Genomic DNA, 26,242 nt, shown 5'->3' with positions numbered 1-26,242 from the left:
CATCCATGGATATTTTAAGTGTCTTATTCGGCAACTTTTGAATTTCCTTCTAGGGAAGATTCTGCTGCTATTCTGCAAGTTCAACAATTTAAAATATATGGACGGACCTTCACCTCCTAAATGAGCAACTTAGCATTATTGATCAGCCGATTGCAGTTAACTAATGGATGCAGATGATATAACCTAGCAGTAGCCTGGGTTGATGCCTCAGGTATTTGCTTTCTTAACGATTACGGTCGATTTTCAGGTTAAGATACCGGTCATATCAGTTCCTGCCTATTGATAGATATTTGACTGTGTACTGGTCTCCTTATAGTGAACATAATAACTTTCTCGGATTTGTTTTTATTTTCTGACGTTGCATCCTTGTGTAGTTTCCTTTCGTGCTTTGAATGTTAATGACTTTAACTGAAATTATCAATTATGAACAGCATCATAGTACCCGTAAATGAAGATCCATGTAATGGACAAAAATGTGGATAGCATAGACAAAAGTCACTTTCAGATTAACAGCCGAAATTTGTCACGTTCGCACATTTAAAACTAGTGTCATCTTCCGGATATTGTAACTCTTGATTTCCAGCTTCCATGAACAATTTGGCATTTAGATTCTGCGAGTTGCAAGACACTATTGATTCATTGTTCTTTCGCCCAAACATGGGTTCAGCTCACTTAGCTAACTTCAGTTGATTTCAATTTTTTTTGTACCTTACATAAAGTTAGCTGTAGCCTTGCCGATCGTGCTACAGAATATAGGGAAAAATACGCGTCCACTGAACCTAGCACGTACTGTGATTGTGGTGCATGTGTGAGTGAAAGAAAAACGGTGCCTTGAATAAGGCAGTTACGAGACCAGTTTCTCAAGTTTTCGCTACCGCGCCGCCTGAGCTGTCGTACCTTCGCTTTTGGAGCGGCGGATCGGCTATTGTGCTGCTGCTTTGTTATACACTGGACAACGCAGGAGGTCCCTGCAGGTGGGATGCTGACTCGCCATTAGCTGCGCTTGTTGATCTCACCAGGTACCCTCGCCTTACAGAACTCAACCTCATGAAAGCTGCACCTAGAAAACGTCACGCGGTGTCGCAACACCACGAAATCAAAACGACGTTCGGACATTAAGGAATTTTTTTGTAGATTAATTCTTGTGTAGATCGGTGGGTAAGTGGCAAAATGCAATTAAACAGGACCAGGATTTCACTCCAAATCGGATCTTTGTCAATAGTTTGTTAATGTACAAATTCTAATTTGCACAGTGGTTCGGAGTCCACGTTAAATTCAGCGTCCCTTTACAACTGGTTGGTAAAGTCAAAATCTGAGGAAGACAGCGGGATTTTTAAAATTTTGACCATTGCTGTCAGTGTTAAACCAGTCTTCGAATTAAGTGTAGTATTCAGACGTCTTTACGATTGCATAAATGCTTAAAAATTCCAATCGCATTCTGTAAAATACCTCACGGCACAGTCGCCGGCCGCTGTTCTAGGTGCTTCAGTTGGAACAGTGTGACCGCTATGGTTCCAGGTTCGAATCCTGCCTAGGGCATGGATGTGTGTGATGTCCTTAGGTTAGTTAGAACTAATTAAACCTAAGTTCTGGGGGACTGATGACCTCAGATGTTAAGTCCCATAGTGCTCAGAGCCATTTGAACCACAATCAGTCAAAACAAAAGACCAGGAAGTAGATAAAAAGTTCGCCGCGAAGTCTCTAGATTTCCTTCCCTTTGCTGGCACTGTTTTGTTCGAGGTGGTCAGAATCCTCTGTGAATTTTAAAGTGCTGTTTCTCCATCCACCTGAGGTTGCAGACCTTCAGGGATCAATGAAGCCTCATTTGTTACTACAGAAAAGCGGAATGTAAGAAATGCCTTGCCAGTGTGGTGTTCCTTATACGGGCCGAACATGGGCTCCTTGGAAGAACGCCACAAACAATATAAATCTGCACCTGCCTTTTACAGCTAACAGTCTGTTATTGCTAAACACTGTATGCCCACTGAGAGTGGAGTATGATAAAACAAGTCTTCCTACAGCAACATCTTTCTGGGATTGCAGTACTGAAGAATGCTTGGAAATGTGGATGGCAGAGAATCTGACGAACCGTGATAGTGGGTACCAGCTAGATATTGTGAGCAACCAATCACTTCCACAATTTTCTATAAACGAAGATAACAGATATGATGAATGCGGGCGGCAATCCTGAGGACAGCTGAGTTCCACAATTTCAGGAGTGATAGTGCGCTGGTCAGTCCATCATCACGATCTTAATGCGTGTGCAGAATACTCTGAGCACGCTAATAAATTATAGAAGGGGGAAATCTTAGTCCCAGCACACAATACCCTGTCCAATAATCACAAAGCTGGTACTCTGCCGCACCACTACGTCCATACGCCACCTTCCGTGCACCTTTGGGTCTTTTATCCACCCTTTCCCAGTAGAACTTTAACCAACTTCAGTTAACCAGTGATGAAATCAGTTCTTCCCAGCCCTAATCACAATGCCCCACCTCACACCATCCTTCCAGTTTCCTTCCTCTCCCTCAATGACTTAGTCGTTATTTGTTGTACCACAAGACCCACCTCACACCATCCTTCCAGTTTCCTTCCTCTCCCTCAATGACTTAGTCGTTATTTGTTGTACCACAAGACCCTAAAGTCAGTACTGATCATTCCACCTCATAACATTTATCATTTTCATGTGCCACCAGCATCACTGTTATACCATAGGAGGATTATCATCAGTGATAGTTTTAACTATAATATAAAACCATCTAAAGTTTCGAAATATCATAATTTGTCCACTAAAGAGTATGTAAAAATCATTTATTTTCATCTGTTTTTTATGTACTTTAAAACTTCTATTAAATTTGTGAAACCTTTTTGCTGAAGAGCCGTTTCGTCCACTGCCACCCCATCCATGCATGGGGAATTGAAATAATGATAAACGAAAAGGTCTTTCTCAGCTTACCTGAAGGTGCCCAATTGAAATATCGTTGAATGCAGTAAACGAGGACCAGCTGCAAGACCGATATATCTTTGAACATTTGATTCACTGGGAAATTTTTGAAATTTACGTACTGCAGCCTGAAAGATTAGCAAAAAAAGATGTTCAAAGTAGGAGAGATAAGCTTTCGAAACAGTATATACATAGTAGGAGCAGAAAATAGTAATTCGCAAAATGTGCATGAAAGATTTAAAGTTTTCGCTAGATCACGTCATCAAATCTGCAGTGAGTGCACAGTTTGTGATATTGCTTAAGTCATATCTTGCAGTTCATCTGCGCAAGCTGTATGTACACCTGCCATACATCAGGCGGCGTGTGGCTGTTCACATGGAGCTGATGCTTAGGTAGCTGGATAGCCTGCCATTGCAGTTGCAAAATGTTTCTCAGAGGCTTTAGGTATAAAATCTGATTTTAAGCAAAGAATGCTCTTGTATAAAAAGTTTTTCATTAGAGAGAAAATTGCTAGAGCAGAGGCAACACAAATGTAGGATAAAAAAGAAAGTTTCAACCAGTAAGAATGTTAAAGGCCTTGATAAAACACAATTTGTGCTACAGGTTGATAAATATTGGTAATCTCTGAAAGTCTAGAAAAAATAATACCTGAAGAATATTGGATAAGACCTTTTTTGTTTGAAGCTGTAAATCCACATTGCAGTGGCAATTCCTATGTCATTGTACTTATTAGTAAAGAAATACCTTCATTGTCCATCTTTTGCTCCAGAACAGATTTTTGGTTGTATGCCACTGTCTAATATCGAACAAGATTATATGAGAAATTTGATGGCGAAGGGAAGGAGTGGGAGGGGGCCTGGCCTGAGCAGAGTGTGATTATACAGAATAATGAGAATGGTCGAAGTGTAGAGGTTGTTTTGCGGATTTGCTATAGTAGTAGTTAGTATGGTGATTTTTGACAGGTGCTAGTGAATAGTTCGACAAAAGGTGATGACCATGGATTCCCGTGTTTTGTTCGTAACACTCTGAAAATGAACCTTACAGGTGAGTCAGTAATGCTTAATGACCACGAATGAATCTTTTACTAATTGTACTCTTTGGCCATGTGATAAAAATCAGACATTGAACTAAACCATAAAGTGCAACATCTGTATACATAAAGTGAATCAATACTTAGGCGTTGTAGTAAACCAAGCAATATTCCTTCAGTAAAAATGTAATGTGGCCTCAAAATGCATCTTTCGTTCTAAGCAGAATATGTGCTATTTTGAAACTTCTTAGCTAACAAAAACTGTGTACTGCACAAGCACTTAAACTTCAATTGAATGGAAGTGTGCAAAGTAGTAGAAGGGTGCTATACTCACAGAATTGAAGCCGTGAGGGTAGGTCAGCGAGTTTAAAATGAAAGGTAAGGTTCTACACCAAGTTCCGACATGGCACACTTTTAAATTTGTCATAAACTTTACTAGATGACTTTCACAGACATTCTTCTGTGAAGAAATTGGGACATATTACTGCGAATGGAGAAGTTGCAAGGAAGTAACACTGTTGTTGCTATTCTTTCCCAAATATAACCACTCCACTCCCCCCCCCCCCCCCCCCAATCCCCCCCATTTTTGTACGAGAATTATTTTTTGTAGCAGAACAGTGCAGCACCATACTAACATTTAATTGCCTTTGAATAATGTTTGAGAGGGAAGAGTTTTGAGCATTAGTTGCAGATTAAATAAATTTGCCATTAAATCACAGTGAAGGATAAGAGAGATCTTCATAGATACAGTTGACTTTATGAGTCAGTTTCCAGGGAAATAACTACTGTTGTTAGTGTTTCACAGCCTTCTGGATGGTGTATTCTTACCAATCTGAAACAATTTCTTTTGACTTCAGTGTGATACGTACATAAAAGTTGATGACATTGACTTACATCCATAAAACTTCCACAAAATGCCTTACGAAATGCAAGCTGTAGTCACATGCATAATTGAAGTTAAGCCTCAGTATAGTCAAATTTAATGTGCATGAGCCAGTGAAATGAAATGTGATTTGATGAACCAATGAGTATTCATTGAAGGAAGAGAGAGGTTGAAAGAAGAGCTGAGCAGTTCATCACCAGGTGGCATAATGAGGCTATCACAGATACTTTCAACAAACAACTGAGTAGGTGCTAAAATAGACATCATGATTTCCCCCTCAGAAATTGTAGTATATTTACACTTTATACAAAGTATTTTGTAATAACCTAAAGCGTGAAATTAGATAAGCTGAGATAATTTGGAGTTGAATTGGCAGTCTTCACATAAAGCCTTAGTGTGTGATACTGGCTAGTGGTGAGAGGGTCCACAGTAGCTTACTATGTACCCTTTACCACACTCAAAACAATGTTGATTGGATGTATAATGAGGATTTATTTTAGTAAAGACAGAGTTGTGTAACTGAATCCACTGGTGCTCCTCTGCAGTTCTTCCTGTCGGAAGACGATTTCCGGGAAGTGAGATAACTTATCAAGCTTGCTGTGAGTCATTTTTGAGAACTATGTAACAAACATTCGGCATAATTGTAAGTGTGTGCTTATAATGTATTTTTATTTTAGGTTTTATTTTTTTCCAGTAATTCTCTGGATTTTGACAGTGCGTTAGGTAGCATAGGATCTCGTCCAGAGTGCACTGTAGCTATAGTTAACTGTGACATTAGACAGGTCAATTGTTGTTTGACCACGGGTAGAGGATAGATCTACACACAGATCATGCTGTTTTTGTAGATTTTAATATGGTGGTTTGTGAGTTCTTGATGAACATTGTATTACACCTGAGATGTGCAATTAATCACTGTTTCTCATAATGGTATATAAAAACACCTCGAAATGTGGACAGACAGCCTGGAAAATCGTGTGTGGGATTGAAAAGACATCAATGAATCGGTGTAATACATAAACAGTAAAATTTTCTGTAACTATAAAGTATGTACAGTACCATCTGCATATCTTCCACAGCAAATATTGATATTATTGGCTTTTTTACATTCTGTCCCTGTCATCCTCGAAATGGGTGTCGTGCTTCATTATTTGATATCAGTTACTGCATTTACAAACAAATGTTTGATAGTGACGTAGTTGAAAGGAAAGAGGTTGTCACAGACAAGCAATGTAGTAGTCCGAAACTGCACATTCTTTAGTGTGTACTTGGTGTAGTTGTCAGGCTGTTTTGTGTAAGATCTAAAACGAAATTTTATAGTGTGTGGTGTAAATGATAAATGTCAGCAGTTACTGATGTTGCAAATAATGAATCTCTCTCTTTCCTTCTTTTACAAAGTTTACTGCTAATTTTTTCAGTTAATACAACATCTGCCAGTGCACACTGTTAAGAATGTAGTAGGCCTAATTTCAGCTGTAAGAAAGAGCTAACCAAGTCAATGGGTATGCTTTTTTTGTGTTCGGGCATAGGTGGCTGTAGTTGAAGAGAAAGGATGTGATGATCAGTCCACATATTTTATAAACACAGTTTTTGAATAACCTGCTCAGTGACTTTTATTGTGTTGCTTTGTGTTTCAGCAACTGAAGGATGCCTTGGGTGAGGTTGTTGCAGAGATGGAAAACATGGATACTGCTGATGAGAGGTAAAGTAAAGTTTCACATTTACTTCTAAAACTTATGTATAAAAAATATTGCAAAAAAAGTGCCAAAAAATTATTGTAAGACTTTAAATTGGTTGAGGTGTCTTTTTTGACACATGAGGCACCACACCAAAATATTGATCTTCTTGGTTTCAACACCATGTGTATAAAAAAAAAAGTTAGAACACCTTGGTGACACATTTATTTGGCCTAGTGAAAAATATATGCATTCATCTGAGGTTAACAGTTTATATAACCTTACAGTTTGAGAATGCTGTGGAGATTAGTCTGTGTATTTATGAAAGTATAATATGCTAACAGAGAACAAATGCCATTTTTCCTATTTTGTTAGAATGCCTATGTAAAACAATGCTCCCAAACTTCTGGATTTTCTGAAGAGTGGAATCTGAAGCCCTTCATGTGTATTAAGTTGAGGGAAGAGAAAATTATCTGGAGATGACAAATTTGGCAAATATGGTAAAACATTGGAATTTCCATTTGATACTCTGGCAATCCATTGCTGCCCAGGAAGTAGTTGGACACCATTTGTCTGTACTGGTGTGAAAAGTAGAAAACAAGCCTGCATTCTATGATGAGAAATGAAATAACAAGAACCTTCAGAAATGTACTTTTAGGTGAGACTATTGAAGAACAAATTAATTGAGTAAAGAACAAAGATATCCTGCAGTGTATCAACAAGAACAATGTAAGAACCTAATGAATCCCAGAAAATGGTTGGACACACATTGATATCGGTTGTTGCTCAAAACAGCAGATGAAAGGTGTGGTGGAAGCAATTGGTCATAGATGATAAGCCTGCTTATGATTGTATAAAGGCAGATTTCTGACAGATGATGCAGCAGTTAGGCAGAAATGGAAGATGGCTGGCAAGCAAGAGAACTGTGTGAAACTAACCTAAAGATTTATGGTGTAAATAACTACTGGAAGAATGGTTTCACAAATTGTCTAAAAAAATGTTTTAGTGACTTTTAAACTGTTAAAACTTTTCTTAAAAATTCTCATTGTGGTCTATTATAAATAGCAAGCCTTGACAAGAGTGAACTCAACAGTCAGTTTGGACCTGTATGAAGGTATTTGGAACATGAAGCATTCACTTGTTCAGCTTTTTACAAGAGATTTGCACAGCCATTGTTCTGTCTTTCCAATTCTGTTTCATCAGTTGTAGTGTTATTGTTGGTCAGAGTTGTCAGCCAACAACTGCAGTCAGTTGCCTTCTGTATCCTCTGACCGCCACATGAAGCCATTGGCCACTCTAAAACATTTATGCAACTCAGTACCAACTCACCCTGTGCTTTCTGAATTGGTTCACATGTCTGTTCCTTAAGAAAAAGCGTCATAGGAAATTTAATTTTCTCCTCCCTCCTCCTCTTCAAAAATCTACAGGCATAAGAACAACTGCTTGACTGCTGCATTGTAACATTGCTGCTCAAAAATGTTTTCCAAAAGTTGTTCATGGGATGTCTGCAGAAAATGCATGGGAACTTACACACTGCACTTCATGCCTTCCTTCAAAGGATCTGTAGAGAGATAAAGTTGTCCTGCAGTACTTCTTGAACCAATAGACAAACAAAACCATTGGATAAAATGCTTGTAAACTTATAAAGGTATTTAACTATGCCACCATCCAAACCAATCTGATTGTATGTGAAGTCTTAAAATTCCAATTTCCACTGGAGTACCTTAGTAAGTTACATTAGGAAGTCTTCTTTATATACTGATGGTGACTAATTTCGGACTTGGATCCAGGTTCAGACCATCTCTCTCAGTGGCTGAACTGGAATATTGTAGCACACTTAAATTCTGTACAATAAATTTCTGTCCAGTAGTTTGAGTAGAGATCTACAGCAGATCACACAAAGAAGCTTGTTCTAAGCTGAAATAATGCTTTCCATTCTTAATAGATACAATGCTGATGAGAAACTCATTCATGGAATGATTGCTATGGACAGTTTTGACTTTGGCGGTGCATCACAAAAACTCTGTGCTGTTTCTACCTCCCAAAACACTCGAAGTAAAAAATTCCCACAAGATAACCATTTTTCTGTAACTTGATTCATATTTACGTGATGATGTAAACGTAAATTGTTATGAAGGAGATCTTGTGAAAGAAATATTAGAAATGACTGTTCACTGTGCTATGTACTGAGTAATATCACTGGATACAACATGTTCTTTGAGTATAAATGTGTGTGTACTTCACTGGATGATCATCATTTACTTGTGTTAAAAACTACAGTGTTAGATGTATTTTATATATCTGCAGTGACATACTGGTTTTGTTGGTATGGACACAACTTCTGTACGAAACACTGTATGACCTGTAAATTGGCTCATTTCCAGCATGATGGATGGCAATAGGCGGCAACTTATGATTCAATGAAATTACAAAAGTCCTACCATAACATCATAATGTGCGTACACTGGCCACATTGCTTGTAGGAGTGGCTAAGTCGAAGATACATGTGTATGACAGTCCAGTGTGAGTAATGTGTCCAGTGTACACGCATTATGGTGTTATCGTAGTACTTATGTAAATGGCTTGGTAGTAAGTCCAAAACAGGTTGCCATTTAAATAAAAACACACTTCTGTAAAACTTTGATTGTTTTATAATTTAATTGAATTCCTGGAAGTTAATTCCTTGTGGCCACATACATGTCCACAGAGAGAGAGAGAGAGAGAGAGAGAGAGAGAGAGAGAGAGAGAGAGAGAGAGAGATATCTGCTAAGGAGACTGCCTCCACTACGCTTGTCCGTCCTCTTTTAGAATACTGCTGCGCAGTGTGGGATCCTTACCAGATAGGACTGACGGAGTACATCAAAAAAGTTCAAAGAAGGGCAGCACGTTTTGTATTATTGTGAAGTATGGGAGTGAGTGTCACAGAAACGATACAGGATTTGGGCTGGACATCATTAAAAGAAAGGGGTTTATCATTGTGACGGAATCTTCTCACGAAATTCCAGTCACCAACTTTCTCCTCCGAATACAAGAATATTTTGTTGACATTGACGTACATAGGGAGAAACGATCACCACGATAAAATAAGGGAAATCGGAGCTCATACGGAAAGATATTTGTGTTCGTTCTTTCTGCGCGCTAGAAGAGATTGGAATAATAGAGAATTGCGATCGTGGTTCGATGAACACTCTGCCAGGCACTTAAATGTGATTTGCAGAGTATCCATGTAGAAGTAGATGACATGGCTTTTTCGTATTGGTGAACAATATTTGATAGAAAGTGCAAAATATCGTAAGACCCGTGAGGCAGAGCTTGTTAAAGAGAGAGAACACTGCCATAGAGGAATTGATAAATATTGGGCAGTGTTAAATGGAACTCTACGCCAGTTTATTTATTGTGGCAATTTGAATTTTAAGACTTCATATACGGTCATGCTTAATGAGATTGTATATAAATGGATACAATAGCAATTTCACGTTGTGCTCTTGCTGACATTATTTTGTGAAATAAATGGAGTACCTTAGTAAGTTACATTAGGAAGTCTTCTTTATATACTGATGGTGACTAATTTCGGACTTGGATACAGGTTCAGACCATCTGTCTCTGTAAGTTACTGAGTACAGTTATGTATGCATGCTTGGAACAACCACAGCAAATGATCCAAATACTAATGCTTTATTAAAGCATACAGTATACCACTTAAAATGAGACCTTAGCGCTGCTCATTATAACTGGTCCATTGTACGCTCAAGTATCTGCATTTTATGTATTTGCAATTACAGGTAACATGAAATAATGCTGGCTTTATTGGTATGGACACAGAACTATATTTGTTATAGAGATGCTTTGGGAACTCAAATGGGAATCACTGGAAGAAAGGCGACATTCTTTTCGAGGAGTGCTCTTGATAAAACTTAGAGAACTGGCATTTAAAGCTGCCTGCAGAAAAATTCTACTACTGCCAATGAAAATTTCCCGTAAGGACCATGAAAATAAGATTAGAGAGACTGGGGCTCATATGAAGACATATACACTTTAGTTTTCCCTTGCTCTATTTGCGAGTGGAACAGGAAAGAAACAATATGACTAGAAGTGGTACAGGGTAGCCTTCGTCGTGTGCCATTGGGTGGTTTGTGGAGTGTGTGTCTAAATGTAGAAGGTAGATCTGTATTATTTGCTGTGGGTGGCCACCGATCATGATATGTAACTGAATTCTGCCACTAACAGTCGGGCATCCTGGAGATCAAAAGACATTATTTTGCTATGAACAGCATGCAGGTTTCACTGTAAATTTCATAATGTTGTGACACATACTCTTAACTCTTTTTGGGGTGATGTTAGGTAGCATCAGAAAACTCTACAGTCACTACTGCTATGTGCAGACATAACACTGCAGCCTTAGTGTCAGTGTTGTTTCCACTTCACTATATGAATTGTGTGTGTACCACAGATGTCTGTCTGACTAGGCATTTATGTGAGTAAATGGGGTAATCTCACCATATCTCCCAAACCTCTCCATTCTGTTCTTGATGGTTTCCATAATGTATGGCAAAAATGTTTTTGTTTTTGTTTCATAGTAATTAAATTAAAAGAATCTAAAGCTGTCAGCAACTAAATAGTTGGTTTTCACACTACAGTGCTTTGGTAGACATGATCCCCTGACCTTGAAGCTGACTACAGTTGTCAGGTATTGGGAGACATTTAGTTTAATGTAGACGCAGATGCATTTTTCACATACACAAGTCATTCCCACAATGGTAAGAAGCTATAAGTAACAGAACTGTTTTCAGTTAATGATTCCTAATGACTAGGCCAGAGTGATTGTACAAAAATGAGAAATGCTTGTTCTTTATACAAATGTTGCTCTGATAAATCTCTTCATTGTAGTTCCCTCTTTGTTTGTCTGAAATATAATAGGTATTCCAGAAATTTTACTGCATTTTTCCACAAAATGAGTAGCTTGTCTGTTTTTCAGTAAAAACAACACTAAAGCAAAGCAGATGTCCATTGGCCGCAAAAAGTTTAATATGGACCCTAAAAAGGGCATTGAGTACCTGATTGAACATGGCTTGCTTCGAAGCACGCCAGAAGATGTTGCCCAATTTTTGTACAAAGGTGAAGGTTTAAATAAGACAGCAATTGGAGATTACTTAGGTGAACGTGCAGATTTCAATGAACAAGTGCTGAGGGCCTTCGTGGAACTACATGACTTCACTGACTTAATACTGGTCCAGGCACTCAGGTACGTTTCTTTGGCTCATAATGAGATATATGCAACTCTTTTATGTATCAATGAAAATAATCAATTTTTAAAAATATAAATGGATAGAATAGACACATAGGTTAAAGAAATGTGCAAAATGTAGGAGCCAGTGGCTCGCTCAGCAAAAGATTTGTTCAGAAATATAACAGTCTGCCCTCTCTTTCGTGTGTACCTCTTGATGACTCAACGCCTCTACCATGTTGTTAGACTAACTATTACAGATAAAACTTGAATGGGTATAATAATGGAAATCAGTGGAGCCCTTCAAGGATAGTGCTTCACAATTTAATTTCTGCAGAGACCTGTATGTTTTGTGGAACTGAGTAGCCTATTCCCCTTTCCTTGTTTTAAAAGTTTTATCACAGAGACTATATTATGAGAAGGAACGTTGCTGCTCACCATATATTGTAAACCAAGCATTTGTTAGTTAATTGGTTCAGTTACTATGTAAAATTTGAAGATAACTTTGAAATGGTCCAATAACCCTCATAAAACTGCGCATTATGGTCTCAATTGCCTTTGACTACAGTCGTGTGTGTGAGTTGCGGGTGTGCATGTGCGGGTGTGTGCGTGTATGTGTATTGTTGACAAAGGCCATTGGCCAAAAGCTTTAAGTGTGGAAATCTTTTTGTTGTGCCTATATGTGACTCAGTATCTCTGCTATATGGTGAGTAGCAACTTTCCTTCTCATAATATTGTTACATTTCATCCTGGATTTTCCATTGTTTAATCACAGACATCCTTCAAAAATGTGCTTATTGTAAACCAAGCACTTGTTAGTTCATTGGTTCAGTTACTATGTAAGATTTGAAGATAACTTTGAAATGGTCCAATAATCCTCATAAAACTGCAAAAAATCTTGTTACAACCTACTTCGAAAAAGCATTTGTTCCCTGTTACTGCTTACTTCACAGCTCAACATAACTGAATTTATTACAGGCAATTCTTGTGGAGCTTCAGGTTGCCAGGAGAAGCTCAGAAAATAGATCGGATGATGGAATGTTTTGCACAGCGATATTGTCAACTGAATCCTAACATTTTCACAAATACAGGTAAAGCTATCAACAAAACATTTCCTTCCTTCTTGAAACTGGAAAGCAGGGTAGCATGTATTCAATTTGGATAGAAACACACAGAATTACGTGTACTACTTCAAACCTTTTATGAAGACCATTTTCCAATTAAAACACAATGAGAATGGCATGCAAGGTTTATTTGAATGCTGTAGAAGGTCTTAATATGTTACTGAGGTCAAATAGTTTATTAGATTTGACATAGTACTAAATATATTACAAAACTTTAATATGTTTTGAAGGAAGTCATACTTTTCATCAAAATTTATTATAAAAATTGGTGTTCTTGACTGAATTACTTCAAATTTTTGCCCAATAATCCAGTAAGCATTTAAATGGCCATAGGGTATATATTTTTGTAAACAGTATACAGATTTTCCATGAAAGTTGACTGTGAGTGAAAACTGCTGTGTTGCGGGAATGTACAGTTTTTTCTTCTTCCTTGCAGTTGGTATTGCAGGAAAACCTACATATTAAGAAAATTATTGTGTTTAAGACTTAAGATTAGAAAACTAATAAGCACTCTGAATCATCTGAAACTGTTTACTGCCTGTTCAGATTTAAACTGTGTGAAATAATGTAATTACAGTTACTATCCTCGCAGATCCAGCAGCTGGACAGGTCTCTCTTACCCTGTGTATCAATGATCCCATCTGATTTACCTATTCAGTTTAAGCGAATCAGGTTTCGTGTGCAGTAACAATAAAGAAGGCTCAAATATGTCAAAATTGATTTATGATCAGTGCTTCTTTGCAAGATCAACTGTGTGTGTGTTGTTTTGCTACTTCTTACTAGTCAATATATCCCGCAAATTTAAAACTATAATCTCTTCTATTAGGGCATAGGCTATATCTTTTTAAACAATTGTATACACAGTAATACTGTGGAACCTCGATTTTACATTCTCTGGATTTTACATTCTCTGGATTTTACATTCTCTGGATTTTACATTCTCTGGATTTTACATTCTCTGGATTTTACATTCTCTGGATTTTACATTCTCTGGATTTTACATTCTCTGGATTTTACATTCTCTGGATTTTACATTCTCTGGATTTTACATTCTCTGGATTTTACATTCTCTGGATTTTACATTCTCTGGATTTTACATTCTCTGGATTTTACATTCTCTGGATTTTACATTCTCTGGATTTTACATCATAAATTCGTAGCCCCAGTGAAAAACCAATAAGATCAATGCTAAAAATTCTCCGATTTTACATTTCTTCATAGTAAGGTTTGCCTCAATTCCAAGTACTCGTGTCTCACTTCATCCTGTTTTCTTCATGTATGTGGCTGAATATGTTAAGTGGTTCAGAAGACATATGGTTCACACCACTGGTGGTGGTGGGATTAAGGGAATATTTTAGGCCATTATGGAGTGGGGAGATGTGAGAGACGAAATGACGTAATCCAGGATTGGTGTTGGCAACACAACCTGCAACATTTAGCTTCACCGCACAATTGTGATAAAACTACTGCTAGGTTGCTGCAGTAACGGAGAAACAAGAGTCAACACAAAGGGTTCCGGACCGAGCCAATACGTGACAAACGGCCCCACCCCCACCTTTTCTTGTGCCACTTGTAACTCAGTCTCATCTTTTTGCGTGTATTTCCGATGTACTGTATTCAGCAACAGTATCAATTGTCAACCTTTTAAATTCAAACCCTGAATCTTGAAGAATATGCTCGGTCATAATCGAGGAAATGTCGCCCATTTCCAGCTAGTGAACTCATATTGGCTGGCAACTTGGTAAGTCGCCAGATAACCAGCACAGCCACCACACCACAATAACACATGTAAAAGAGCTCACCTGGATGTGTGGTGAGGGGAAGTGGCCCTTCAGTGGCAGGAGTGCAGGTAGGATGAAAGCACTTTGTGAAGTGTTGAAAATTACTTTTAGTGCAGTTGATGAGCTATGACAGAGGTGTCACACAGAAATAGAACAAGGGTTTTGTGCTAGCACATTTTAAAGGCTTTAGTATTCAAATGTCACGATACAGTTCCAACAACTGCACACACTACTAATGTATATACTTTGGACCTCACACACCGCACATTGTAGATCGTAAAGATTGGTAGCAGTGGTAGAGGGCTTGAAGCGAAACTGTAGCACCTACGCTTTCTTTCAAATTTGAATTGAACTGAATACATTTTACAGTGTACAGAAATTCACTGACGCGGCTTGTATTGATCTTGTAATGTCAGTTGGGGAAGTAAAATCATTTTTTCACATCTATTCCTCTCATCAATCCTAAAATAACACTTTAACAGTGGTTAGCATATGAAGTGCTGCTCATAAGAAAAGCATTAAACAATAACAGCAGTGGTGACAAAGTATGTCATTAAGCAGATGTCCGCATTTATGCATTTTGTTTAACCAGTTAGCTGCTGTGATGATTTTGGTTTAATTCAACATGTTCGTCAATTTTTGTTTTTTCTCTGGTTGGGCACAAAGGATAATCTCTCAAAAAATTGTGATTTTGAATGTATAATTTGTAGTCGTAGCATGTCGGAAAACAGCTCAATTACCTTGTACCCACATACCAATTTCAATTTTTGATGATTTTATGCTTGCTGCTACATATGTGATTTTGAAGACCTGATGAAATTCATTACCACAAATTATTGTATATGCATTGTATTGTTCATTTAATTTCCTTCACTTAGACAGAGTTTATAAAAGTATTGTAGAGAATTGAGATTTTTAACCATATGTACCATTTAAAGGTGTTTTTGCTCTTTGGGGGGTTTAAAATTTTCCTCAATTTTGTATTTTATTCTTGACAGCAGAAAAACATAAAAAGGAGTTTCACTGTATATGTAAAACGGTGTAGATGTGCTGTGGAAATGTGGAGCTCAGTTTCCTTCCTCGCAGTTGGCTTTAGTTATAACTATTCAACAAATTGTTTTCCCATGTGATTAAAATAAAAACTCTGCCAGTCCTTTTATCTGACACAATTCTATATGTTTACATCAACAATAAACTGAACTCAAGGTCATCCATCAATGTTTTCCGCATGAGTAGTTATATGTTGCCCTTTAACAATTTGGTAGTTCAGAAAACCAGTTCTCATACAACATATTATTGAAAAATGATGTATGTTTTGAAGTTCCCTAATTGTGTTGTGTACAAATTAAAGAAAAAAACTTACAACCAATAAAAACAAAATATTCTTTTCTGCTAATGTTCTGTGGTTTATTATAATTTAGTTATTTTCTTTTAAAGTGGGTGAAACTGCAATGAGAAGCCAAAAATTGTATCGTGACATAATTCCCAGGGATACGCCACATTAGAACATATATCCAACTCCCATACAAATTTAGCAGTTGCAAAGTATTGCCCGGTCCACTAGTATTGCATTAAGGAGATATGATTTAGTATCGTGACTACTTAGACTTAATTTTCATGGAAAACTGAGGAATAAGAATTCCCATACATAATTTTGAATTGAGAATCATTTTCAAGAGGTTATGACAAATTTGTTTTGTTGTAAAATTCCTTCAAAATGTAAGTATTTAAATTTGTTGCCATTTGTCACTCATGTGTTTCTCAGTTCAATTCTTATGATTTACTTTAAATTATACAGCATGTGTGGATCTAACAGAAGATCAGTTGTACAGTATCTAGTAATGTTTGGATTTGCGTCTCCAGCGCAAAATACTTGAATAAAAAGTTGTTAATTTCTTATTTTTCAGATACGTGCTATGTATTGTCATTTGCCATTATTATGCTCAATACTAGTTTACATAATCCAAGTGTGAAGGAAAAACCTACAGTTGAACAGTTCATTTCCATGAATAGAGGTATAAACAATGGTGGTGATCTGCCTCAGGAATTGCTCATGGTACAGTTTTCGAAATTTTACAAATTTAGTTTACTAGCAACTAAGTAGTCCACATACAGCTTAATTAAATGAATTAGTCTGGAAAGAATCCTAAGCTTAGCATCTTTACATGCTTTTTGCAGAGCCTTTATGAGAGTATAAAGACTGAACCATTCAAAATCCCAGAGGATGATGGGAATGACTTGATGCATACCTTTTTCAATCCAGATAAAGAGGGTTGGCTATGGAAGCAAGGTAAGAAAAGCAAATACTTGTACATTTCACTAATTTTTATAGACATTTGTATTTAGATATGTTTGAATCTTGTGTGTGTGTGTGTGTGTGTGTGTGTGTGTGTGTGTGTGTGTGTGTGTGTGTGTGTGTGTCACACGACCTTCAAAGGAAAGATCACTGTCTACATAAGATTCAGATGAAACAATGAAGAGAATTAATGGACAAATCAAATGCCTAACAAACAAAATATATTGTGGTTAACTGACTGCGATTCCAATAACGAGAATAAATCACAGCAGGTAGTACCGTCAGATACCACTAGATCATAGAACGAGCAAAAGCTCAAGAATTTGACATGATTGAAAACTCTTATTTCTTGATTAGTTGCCATTGTTGCATTTGCAATGGATCAAGGCTGACTGTGGAGAACCTTTCACCAAACGTAATAGAGGCCACCATCAAGGAATATACTGCAGGTGAAGATATATTCATTCTTTTAATTCCGTTGATAACCAGTAATTTGAATATGCTCTTCAGTTTAAAGCGATTGCAGTTTCCCATCTGGCTTGCATTTGCTATGGGTGTCAAAGGCACAGGGCCAATCACTTTGTCTCACATAAATAAATATGCTGGGCACTGCAGCTACTTTAGAATATGATGAGGTAACGGACCAAGGTATTGTTACAGTAATATTTTACACCAGTAATTTGTGGTTAAGCACTAGTCATTTCAGATTTTTAATCACAATATACAACAACCAGTCTCCTCTGTGAACAAAGTTTCAAGAGTAGTGCTATAGTCACCTCTGTAAAAAGACTAAAATACAGGGCACAGCGTTCAGCAATGTATTAGTAGCATTATGTGAAGTGAAAAAATAGGTGATAGCTTTTTAAGTGTTCATCGTAAAATGTTGACTGAATACGAAAAATGAAGCTAAGATAAACCATGCGTGTGAATAACTTACTAATAATAACCACCACCACCACCACCAGTAGTATGAATATTTGTCATTCCCCTAGAGACATTCAGAATTAACACTGACAAATATCTTGTGCTGTATATTTGTTAATGCTGGGTGTTAATTTATTAAGAACAATTCTGAAAGAGAGAGTGATGTAAACTCTAAAGAGTGTGACCTTTTTTGCACTATTCACAAAACACCTGTATGCTTCATTCAAACACATTTTAATTGCAGGGTATGTATGCAACACAGCCTCATTCAGCTAATTTTTAAAATTTTCTGCTACATTTTAATTTGCAGGTGGCCGATACAAAAGCTGGAAGCGACGTTGGTTCATACTAAATGACAACTGTCTGTACTATTTTGAGTACACAACTGACAAAGAACCTCGTGGTATTATTCCTCTTGAAAATATTCAAGTTCGTGAAGTGACAGATCGCCATAAGCATCATTGTTTTGAACTGTATGCTAGTGGTTCTGATTTCATCAAGGCATGTAAGACAGACAGTGAAGGAAAAGTTGTTGAAGGTAAGATCAGATAATCTGAAATAATTTCCACCACTTTTGATAGAAATGCATAGGAACATGTATTCTATATGCTACTGTCTCTTAGTTGTTGTAATGTTGCTACATTATTAATAGTAAGGAAGCCAACAATGTCTGTGGGGGGGGGGGGAGAGAGAGAGAGAGAGAGAGAGAGAGAGAGAGAGAGAGAGAGAGAGAGAGAGAGAGAGAGAGAGAGATAATGTACCAGACTTGTTCCTGTTCGGAAGGGACATTATGTGCAGAGTGACTCTTTGTATAATAATAATAATTATAATAATAATAATAATAATAATATGGAGAAACTACAGTGTTATTCACAAGTACAACTGCACAAAAGCTATACAATACACAGAAAGTATAAGCAGATTGGTGGATAGAGCAGCTCTCAGAGTTTAGAGTCTGCATTACAGTTGCTTATTAAGAGTGCCAGTCATGATGTGGCAAAATTCAGTATGCCCAGGAGGCATGATAGCAGTTCGCTTTGGAAATAGGGTAAATGGGCTGCCTGTCGGCAGGTGTGATATCACTTCTGTATGTTTCACACTTTTCACACAGTTTCCCCTGAAACCCTGAAGGAACTTTTAAGAATGAGCCTATATTCCCTTCAGATATTTTTATACAAAGACTGAGCAGTCCTTAAATATTTCATAAATGTGAAATGAGGGGATGGTGTTAGCTGCCAATTTCAAAAAATATTGTGGAAGTTAAGACGTATTTTTAGAGTGCTTTTTGTCAAGAGATAGAAATCATTATTTCAAATACAGTAACATATGTCTATAGTCAACATTTTCTTTCATGTACAGAAAACTAATATTTCAAAATTCCAGGTGGATACCTGGTGTTAATGTGGTATGTGTAAAAAAAAAAAAAAAAAAAAAAATTAAGTGTTGAAAGGCATAAAACTCTTTCCAGACTAATCCTTCAGTTAAACCACCTTATTTCTTATCTGCTCTTATTACAAGATTTCAAATGGTTTGCAAGCATTTTGTTTGAATTTTATGTCACTGTGCCCAACATTAAGAGTGCTGCAGTCAGTTGACATCTTTAAGATGATAAGGTTGATAGTAAAAATGTGTACATGGTGTGATCACGATGTTTGCAAACATTATGCACAATGACGTCACGCAAAGACCAACCACATGGTGCTTCAGTGTGTCTATTCCATTTGCTGTTCAATTACAACCAGTGGGTGAAAGGCTGATGCTCTTTAATAATGACAGTGCTATTTGTAATTTTTATTTTTTAAACTGTTGTCCTTCTCGTAAAAGCAGATATATTAAGAATTCCACTCTGGAGAATAGTTTATTTTATGTCTTTTATGCTGAAGCATATCTTGTTCCCAGTTCTCCTCTTACGCAATCTATTTAAACAAAAAGGTTGCAAATAACCATTAATTTTTATTACAGGCAAACACACTGTATATAGAATGTCAGCTGCCACACCCGAGGAGAAGGACGAGTGGATCAAATGTGTAAGGTAAGTCAGGACTGTGTGTACATACATACTAAGAGATAGTGGTGTAGTTTGGACAGCACAGGCAAAATTTTCAGGAAAAAACATTCTCACATGCAGTGATTATATGGTACTGACGTGCACTGAAACTATCAACTAACCTATATTCTGTTAAAACTGTAACTATAACTATATCTGTAACTGTCACTGTCATTGAACTCACAGTTGGTGACTTATTTTCAATATTGATAATGAAATTTAATTCCAATCAAAAACTCTGTGGTGATTGCCGCTCATAGGAGAGCCACACTGACTTTTCATCCTTGGGAGAAGCAGCTGTCTCAGCCAAACCAAGAGCTGTCATTGGAACCTCGTGTTACGGCCGCAAAGCTTATCAAGCACCAATGGAAGGCCATGAAGTCAGTAAATATATTACGATGGACATGCTTGCTTCATGTGTTGTCCTTATCTTGTGCTGGTACAACTTTTAAATTGTGAGAAACTGTTTTGTAACTATGCTGTGGTGTTTCTGTGTGTGTGTGTGTGTGTGTGTGTGTGTGTGTGTGTGTGTGTGTACTTTTTTGGGAGGGGAGGTGGGGTGGGGTGGGGTGGGGGATTGTTTAAAGTTCTGAATGCATATGGTTTCTCTGATTCTTTAGCCGTCTTACAATGTCAGATTATGAAGTCTTTTAAATTATTAAAATCGGAGACAACTCAAAAGTTCTTTCTGTAAGAAAAGTGACTTTTGTGCACCATGTACTTCCCATGTCCAGACAACCAGATAAAATATCTAAAATTGGAAAATGCCACGTCCTAAAGCAGTCAAACAAATATATTGTTTAATGTGAACAGACTAAAACATACAAAAGTTACAGGTATCACTGTTGGCTAGTTTATTCTTTCACTTAAAAATCCTCTTTCTGTTGTCATATTGCTAGAGCCATTGTTCCCAAAGCCATTCAGTATAAGTCTGTAGTTTTTGTTTGGTGTTGCATTGTCAGGTTTGTAATAATTGGATATTAGGCACATAGCCAGAACACGTTATGTTCTAGACATTTTTCCACTAAAGTTTGAAGCTCAAAGACAATAAAGAATCTTGTGTCCTGTTTCTCCCATTAGTATTGTAATGCCTTTAACATTTGATACATTTGTATCGATAAAGTAGTAAAATGCCTCACCAGTTGTTGGACACACATACTTTAGCAGTATATGCTCTCTTCAGTGCAGTCAAATCATCTTAGAATACATTGGAGTTGCTTCCCTATGCAAGAGCTGAATGATTGTGTCGTTAATGTAAGGAGTCATCTATTGATGGAAATTTGTATAATTTGTCATTAGGTCATTGCTATATGCAATAATGACCCCCACCATGTATTTGCCAATGTGTTTTGCCAGTGTGTGAGACTTACAGTGATTTTGGAGAGTCTTTCTGTAGTGAAACAAAAACTAGATAGGTCAATAGCAAACATGTGTAGAGTTTTGTTGAGATTGGTTGGAATGGTTTAACAACTTATGCATCAAGATAGAATTCAATTTCCTATTTCCTTATTGTAAAATTTAATTGGAAATTGTTAGTGCTAAAATACTTCGCCAGAAATCTGTTTTGCCATGACAGACTTACTTTAAACAATATACACAGTTGTTGTTGCCAGACGAGTGAAGCTGCCATATGTAGCACACTTTCACTACCTGTAGCCTATGTGTACATAAATCCATGGAATCAAGCTCTTAAGAGCTGAAGATATTTATTTTGTGACCCAAGTCATATAAAACCTAGACTTGTTCCTTGCAAAATGCTTTTCAATATACCAAGTATCTTCTTCACTATGGCAGTTGAAGGGGATGTGGACTTCCCCTTCCCTCTTCATGAGGAGAGCAGATAGCCACAGTATGTACTGGAAAAAATATCATACATAGTTTAATCACACATTGACAATGCTATCATGTGACCAAGAGGGGAGTGTTTGGAGCTGACACCCTCTCATACAGTCTCTCACAAAGGAATGGTAACATCTAAAGACTAATTAGAAGTGTTAAACCAATGGCAAAAAACTTCTTAAAATCTTGTTGTAGGAAGAGAGTAGCAGGAAGTTCATTGTACAGATAATATAGATAATAAATACACTCCTGGAAATGGAAAAAAGAACACATTGACACCGGTGTGTCAGACCCACCATACTTGCTCCGGACACTGCAAGAGGGCTGTACAAGCAATGATCACACGCACGGCACAGCGGACACACCAGGAACCGCGATGTTGGCCGTCGAATGGCGCTAGCTGCGCAGCATTTGTGCACCGTCGCCGTCAGTGTCGGCCAGTTTGCCGTGGCATACGGAGCTCCATCGCAGTCTTTAACACTGGTAGCATGCCGCGACAGCGTGGACGTGAACCGTATGTGCAGTTGACGGACTTTGAGCGAGGGCGTATAGTGGGCATGCGGGAGGCCGGGTGGCGGGAGGCCGGGTGGACGTACCGCCGAATCGCTCAACACGTGGGGCGTGAGGTCTCCACAGTACATCGATGTTGTCGCCAGTGGTCGGCGGAAGGTGCACGTGCCCGTCGACCTGGGACCGGACCGCAGCGACGCACGGATGCATGCCAAGACCGTAGGATCCTACGCAGTGCCGTAGGGGACCGCACCGCCACTTCCCAGCAAATTAGGGACACTGTTGCTCCTGGGGTATTGGCGAGGACCATTCGCAACCGTCTCCATGAAGCTGGGCTACGGTCCCGCACACCATTAGGCCGTCTTCCGCTCACGCCCCAACATCGTGCAGCCCGCCTCCAGTGGTGTCGCGACAGGCGTTAATGGAGGGACGAATGGAGACGTGTCGTCTTCAGCGATGAGAGTCGCTTCTGCCTTGGTGCCAATGATGGTCGTATGCGTGTTTGGCGCCGTGCAGGTGAGCGCCACAATCAGGACTGCATACGACCGAGGCACACAGGGCCAACACCCGGCATCATGGTGTGGGGAGCGATCTCCTACACTGGCCGTACACCACTGGTGATCGTCGAGGGGACACTGAATAGTGCACGGTACATCAAACCGTCATCGAACCCATCGTTCTACCATTCCTAGACCGGCAAGGGAACTTGCTGTTCCAACAGGACAATGCACGTCCGCACATATCCCGTGCCACCCAACGTGCTCTAGAAGGTGTAAGTAAACTACCCTGGCCAGCAAGATCTCCGGATCTGTCCCCCATTGAGCATGTTTGGGACTGGATGAAGCGTCGTCTCACGCGGTCTGCACGTCCAGCACGAACCCTGGTCCAACTGAGGCGCCAGGTGGAAATGGCATGGCAAGCCGTTCCACAGGACTACATCCAGCATCTCTACGATCGTCTCCATGGGAGAATAGCAGCCTGCATTGCTGCGAAAGGTGGATATACACTGTACTAGTGCCGACATTGTGCATGCTCTGTTGCCTGTGTCTATGTGCCTGTGGTTCTGTCAGTGTGATCATGTGATCTATCTGACCCCAGGAATGTGTCAATAAAGTTTCCCCTTCCTGGGACAATGATTTCACGGTGTTCTTATTTCAATTTCCAGGAGTGTATGAAGCTTTCCTCAACACGTTTCTCATGCTCTTTGAAAGTCACTCTTCATTATAATATTTAAAAAAAGTGGTGTCACTAACAGACTGATTAATGGGATAAGGTTATCATCTATACTAATTACGTAACAGTAAAACTATTGTCTGTGTGAACATGCTAATACTAGAGAGAGCTTTTGGTAGTGTTCACTGGAATAATCTGATATTCTGAAGGTAGCAAAGTTACAATATAGGGAGCAAAATACTATTTACAACTAGTAAAAAAACGAGGTGGTAGCTATGACTCGAGGGACACACAAAGGAAGCAGTGGTTGAGAAGAAAGTAAGACAGGCTTTTAGTCTGTTTCAGATATTATTCAGTCTGGACGTTGAGCAAGCAGTAAAGCAAACAAAAAAAATTGACATAGGATTTAGTCCAGGGAAGAGAAACAAAAACTTTGAGGTTTGCCTATGACATTGTAATTGTCAGAACAGCAAAAGACTTGCAAAAGCATTGGAATGGGATGTGCAGTGTCTTGAAAGGAGGATATAAGATGAACATCAACAAAAGCAAAAATTGGATAATGGAATATAGTCAAGTTAATTTGGGTGATGCTGAAGAATTACATTAGCAATAAGGCTTACTCAGGCATGCAGGGCTCTGAGTGGACCCTTATTTCCAAAGCTGCTCGTGGGACCAAAAGGTTTTCTCCAAAATTCCCAGAGTAGTCAAGGCAGGTTTTCTTTGCCTAAACTTACATCCATACATCCCAGACTCAATGCACTGTTTCAAAAGTGTGTTTCGAGCATAAAACACTAGGGTGTAAGGGAGACGCGACATGTGGCAGCTGCAGTAAGGCTTCTCATGGAGGAGTTGGTTCTCATCTCTTGCCAAATGTATGAACTGCTCAGGATGCCATCCTGTTTAGAGTAGGGACTGCAGAATCTTTCTAGACGAATGTACCTCGGTGGAGAGATGGGATGAAGGTGATGCCCCTGTGATCAGTGGCTCCCATACTTCAATGGAACCTGCAGGGATTCAGGATGAATGTAGATCATCATCTACTATCTCAGGGTAGACCAGGTGATTAATTTCACTCGATTGTACACCCCTGAGTTAAAAGGCCATGCACTCCACAAAAAAGGTGACTTGAGTGGAGAGAGCTAGAGTAGTACTGTGAAGCCCAGTTTGAACATCATGTCAACCTTGAGGAATGGATCATATTAGCAAAAAGATTCACCCTGCTGCTGAAGTATCATCCACAGTCCACACGACTGAAGAGCAGCCTGTTCCTTCGTGGAGCTATGAATGCCACTCTGCAATCAGGACTAGGCTTGCGGCTCTGCATAGGTTAGAGTGCCAGCCAATTGCAGAGAATCTTGCAGCCTTTCAGGTGGTGATGGCTGCTTTAATGGGGAATGGCACTCTCCAAACCAATCTGCAAGACATTGCCCAGATTATGGTGGCCTAATTTGCCACAATTACGGCAACCACCAGTCAAGATGCTGGTTTCCAGTGACATAGAGCGGTTGCTGATAGTAGTTTTTTGGATTTCTGGTCCTCCACTGATGAAGATTACAGCTGCCTATCTTCCATGTGGGTGCTGGATTGTGCATTGTCTGCGACTTGACACACATTCCCTGGTCAAGACAGAATCGATTAAAATATGCTGTGGCACCTCACAAGGCAAAACAGATACCTTGCTCGCACTTTTTAATGCCATTTTGGTGCCATGTTATTTTCCGACTCATGCTGTGATGTAGTTTTAATTTCTCTTGTAAAAACTGAGAAACACCGTACATTCACTAGAAGTTACCTTAGTGTTGCCGTCACTAGCTGCGTGGGAAAGATCTTGGATTTGTGCCACCTTGTCTGGATCATAGAGTCCAGGCAACTCCTTAGTCACTTTCAGTGTGGGTTCAGGAGGTACCAATCCACCTTTGATAACCTGGCCCTCCAGGAAGTGGCTATTCAACAGATTTGCCTGCACTGGCATCATCCTATAGGTACAGTTTTTGACATTGAGAAGGCCTATGATACTACTTACAGGCATCTTACCCTTCAGCAGATTCACAAATGGGGATTTTGTGGATGTCTTCCCATTTTCATTCAGTCCTTTCTCTTGCCACTGTATTTTTGATATTGAGTCAGTGTCATCCTGTCTGATCGCTTTGAGCAGGAGAACGGTGTCCCTCATGGTAGTGTTTTGACTGCCTTTGCCATAGCTATTAATAGCACTAAAGTCAGTAGTGAAAAGTCCTGGCCCATGTTCTTTGTGGATGACTTCTGTGTTTTGCTCTTCTTAAAGCCTTGCAGTGACAACACGTCAGTTACATCTAACTATTCGACATTTGAATGAATGGATGCAGAAAAGTGGTTTTAAGTTTTCAACCGAGAAGTGTGTGTGTGTGTGTGTGTGTGTGTGTGTGTGTGTGTGTGTGTGTGTGTGTGTGTGTGTTCTTTTTAACTGTTCTCATTCCATTTTAAATTTTCTTGAGTTGAGGATGTTCTTAATTTTAGTGTGTCAGTGAGGCCTGGACCTTACATTTGACTGCAAACTTAAATGGTTGCCACATCTGAAGGACATGTAAAAAAAAACAGTCTTTCGAGGCTATAAGTATTTTAAAATGTCTTAGCTGCAGTACTTGTACAGGACTTGTTTGCTCCGGTTGTACAGAACATTTGTGTGATCTCAACTACATTATGGGCACATGGTGTATGGGTCTGCGGAACTATTATTTAAAGATGTTGAATGTGTTGCACAATGAAGGGATTCGATTGGCCATTGTGGCATCCAGACCAAGCCTCTGTGCAGAGG

General features: G+C 38.8%; 1 protein-coding gene across 5 annotated transcripts in view; it reads left to right on the top strand.

The window, feature by feature from the left end:
- The window catches only part of LOC124776338 (cytohesin-1), a 213,509-nt gene that overhangs the window by 178,393 nt on the left and 8,874 nt on the right, over positions 1 to 26,242 (top strand). For 2 of the 5 annotated variants that reach the window (XM_047251280.1, XM_047251281.1), the window contains 8 exons: positions 6,492 to 6,556; positions 11,506 to 11,772; positions 12,733 to 12,845; positions 16,567 to 16,715; positions 16,838 to 16,949; positions 18,190 to 18,417; positions 19,842 to 19,911; positions 20,187 to 20,306. In XM_047251280.1, coding sequence (XP_047107236.1) covers positions 6,492 to 6,556; positions 11,506 to 11,772; positions 12,733 to 12,845; positions 16,567 to 16,715; positions 16,838 to 16,949; positions 18,190 to 18,417; positions 19,842 to 19,911; positions 20,187 to 20,306 — 1,124 coding nt within the window. Of the gene's footprint in view, positions 1 to 2,157; positions 2,233 to 6,491; positions 6,557 to 11,505; positions 11,773 to 12,732; positions 12,846 to 16,566; positions 16,716 to 16,837; positions 16,950 to 18,189; positions 18,418 to 19,841; positions 19,912 to 20,186; positions 20,307 to 26,242 lie in introns of those variants that run through there. The other 3 variants (XM_047251283.1, XM_047251282.1, XM_047251284.1) reach the window with 2 other exon arrangements.

Source organism: Schistocerca piceifrons, chromosome 2, assembly GCF_021461385.2.
Source record: "Schistocerca piceifrons isolate TAMUIC-IGC-003096 chromosome 2, iqSchPice1.1, whole genome shotgun sequence".
Classification (NCBI taxonomy): domain Eukaryota; kingdom Metazoa; phylum Arthropoda; class Insecta; order Orthoptera; family Acrididae; genus Schistocerca; species Schistocerca piceifrons.
Note: the sequence above shows the minus strand (reverse complement) of the source record. Positions and strands in the feature narration are given on the sequence as shown.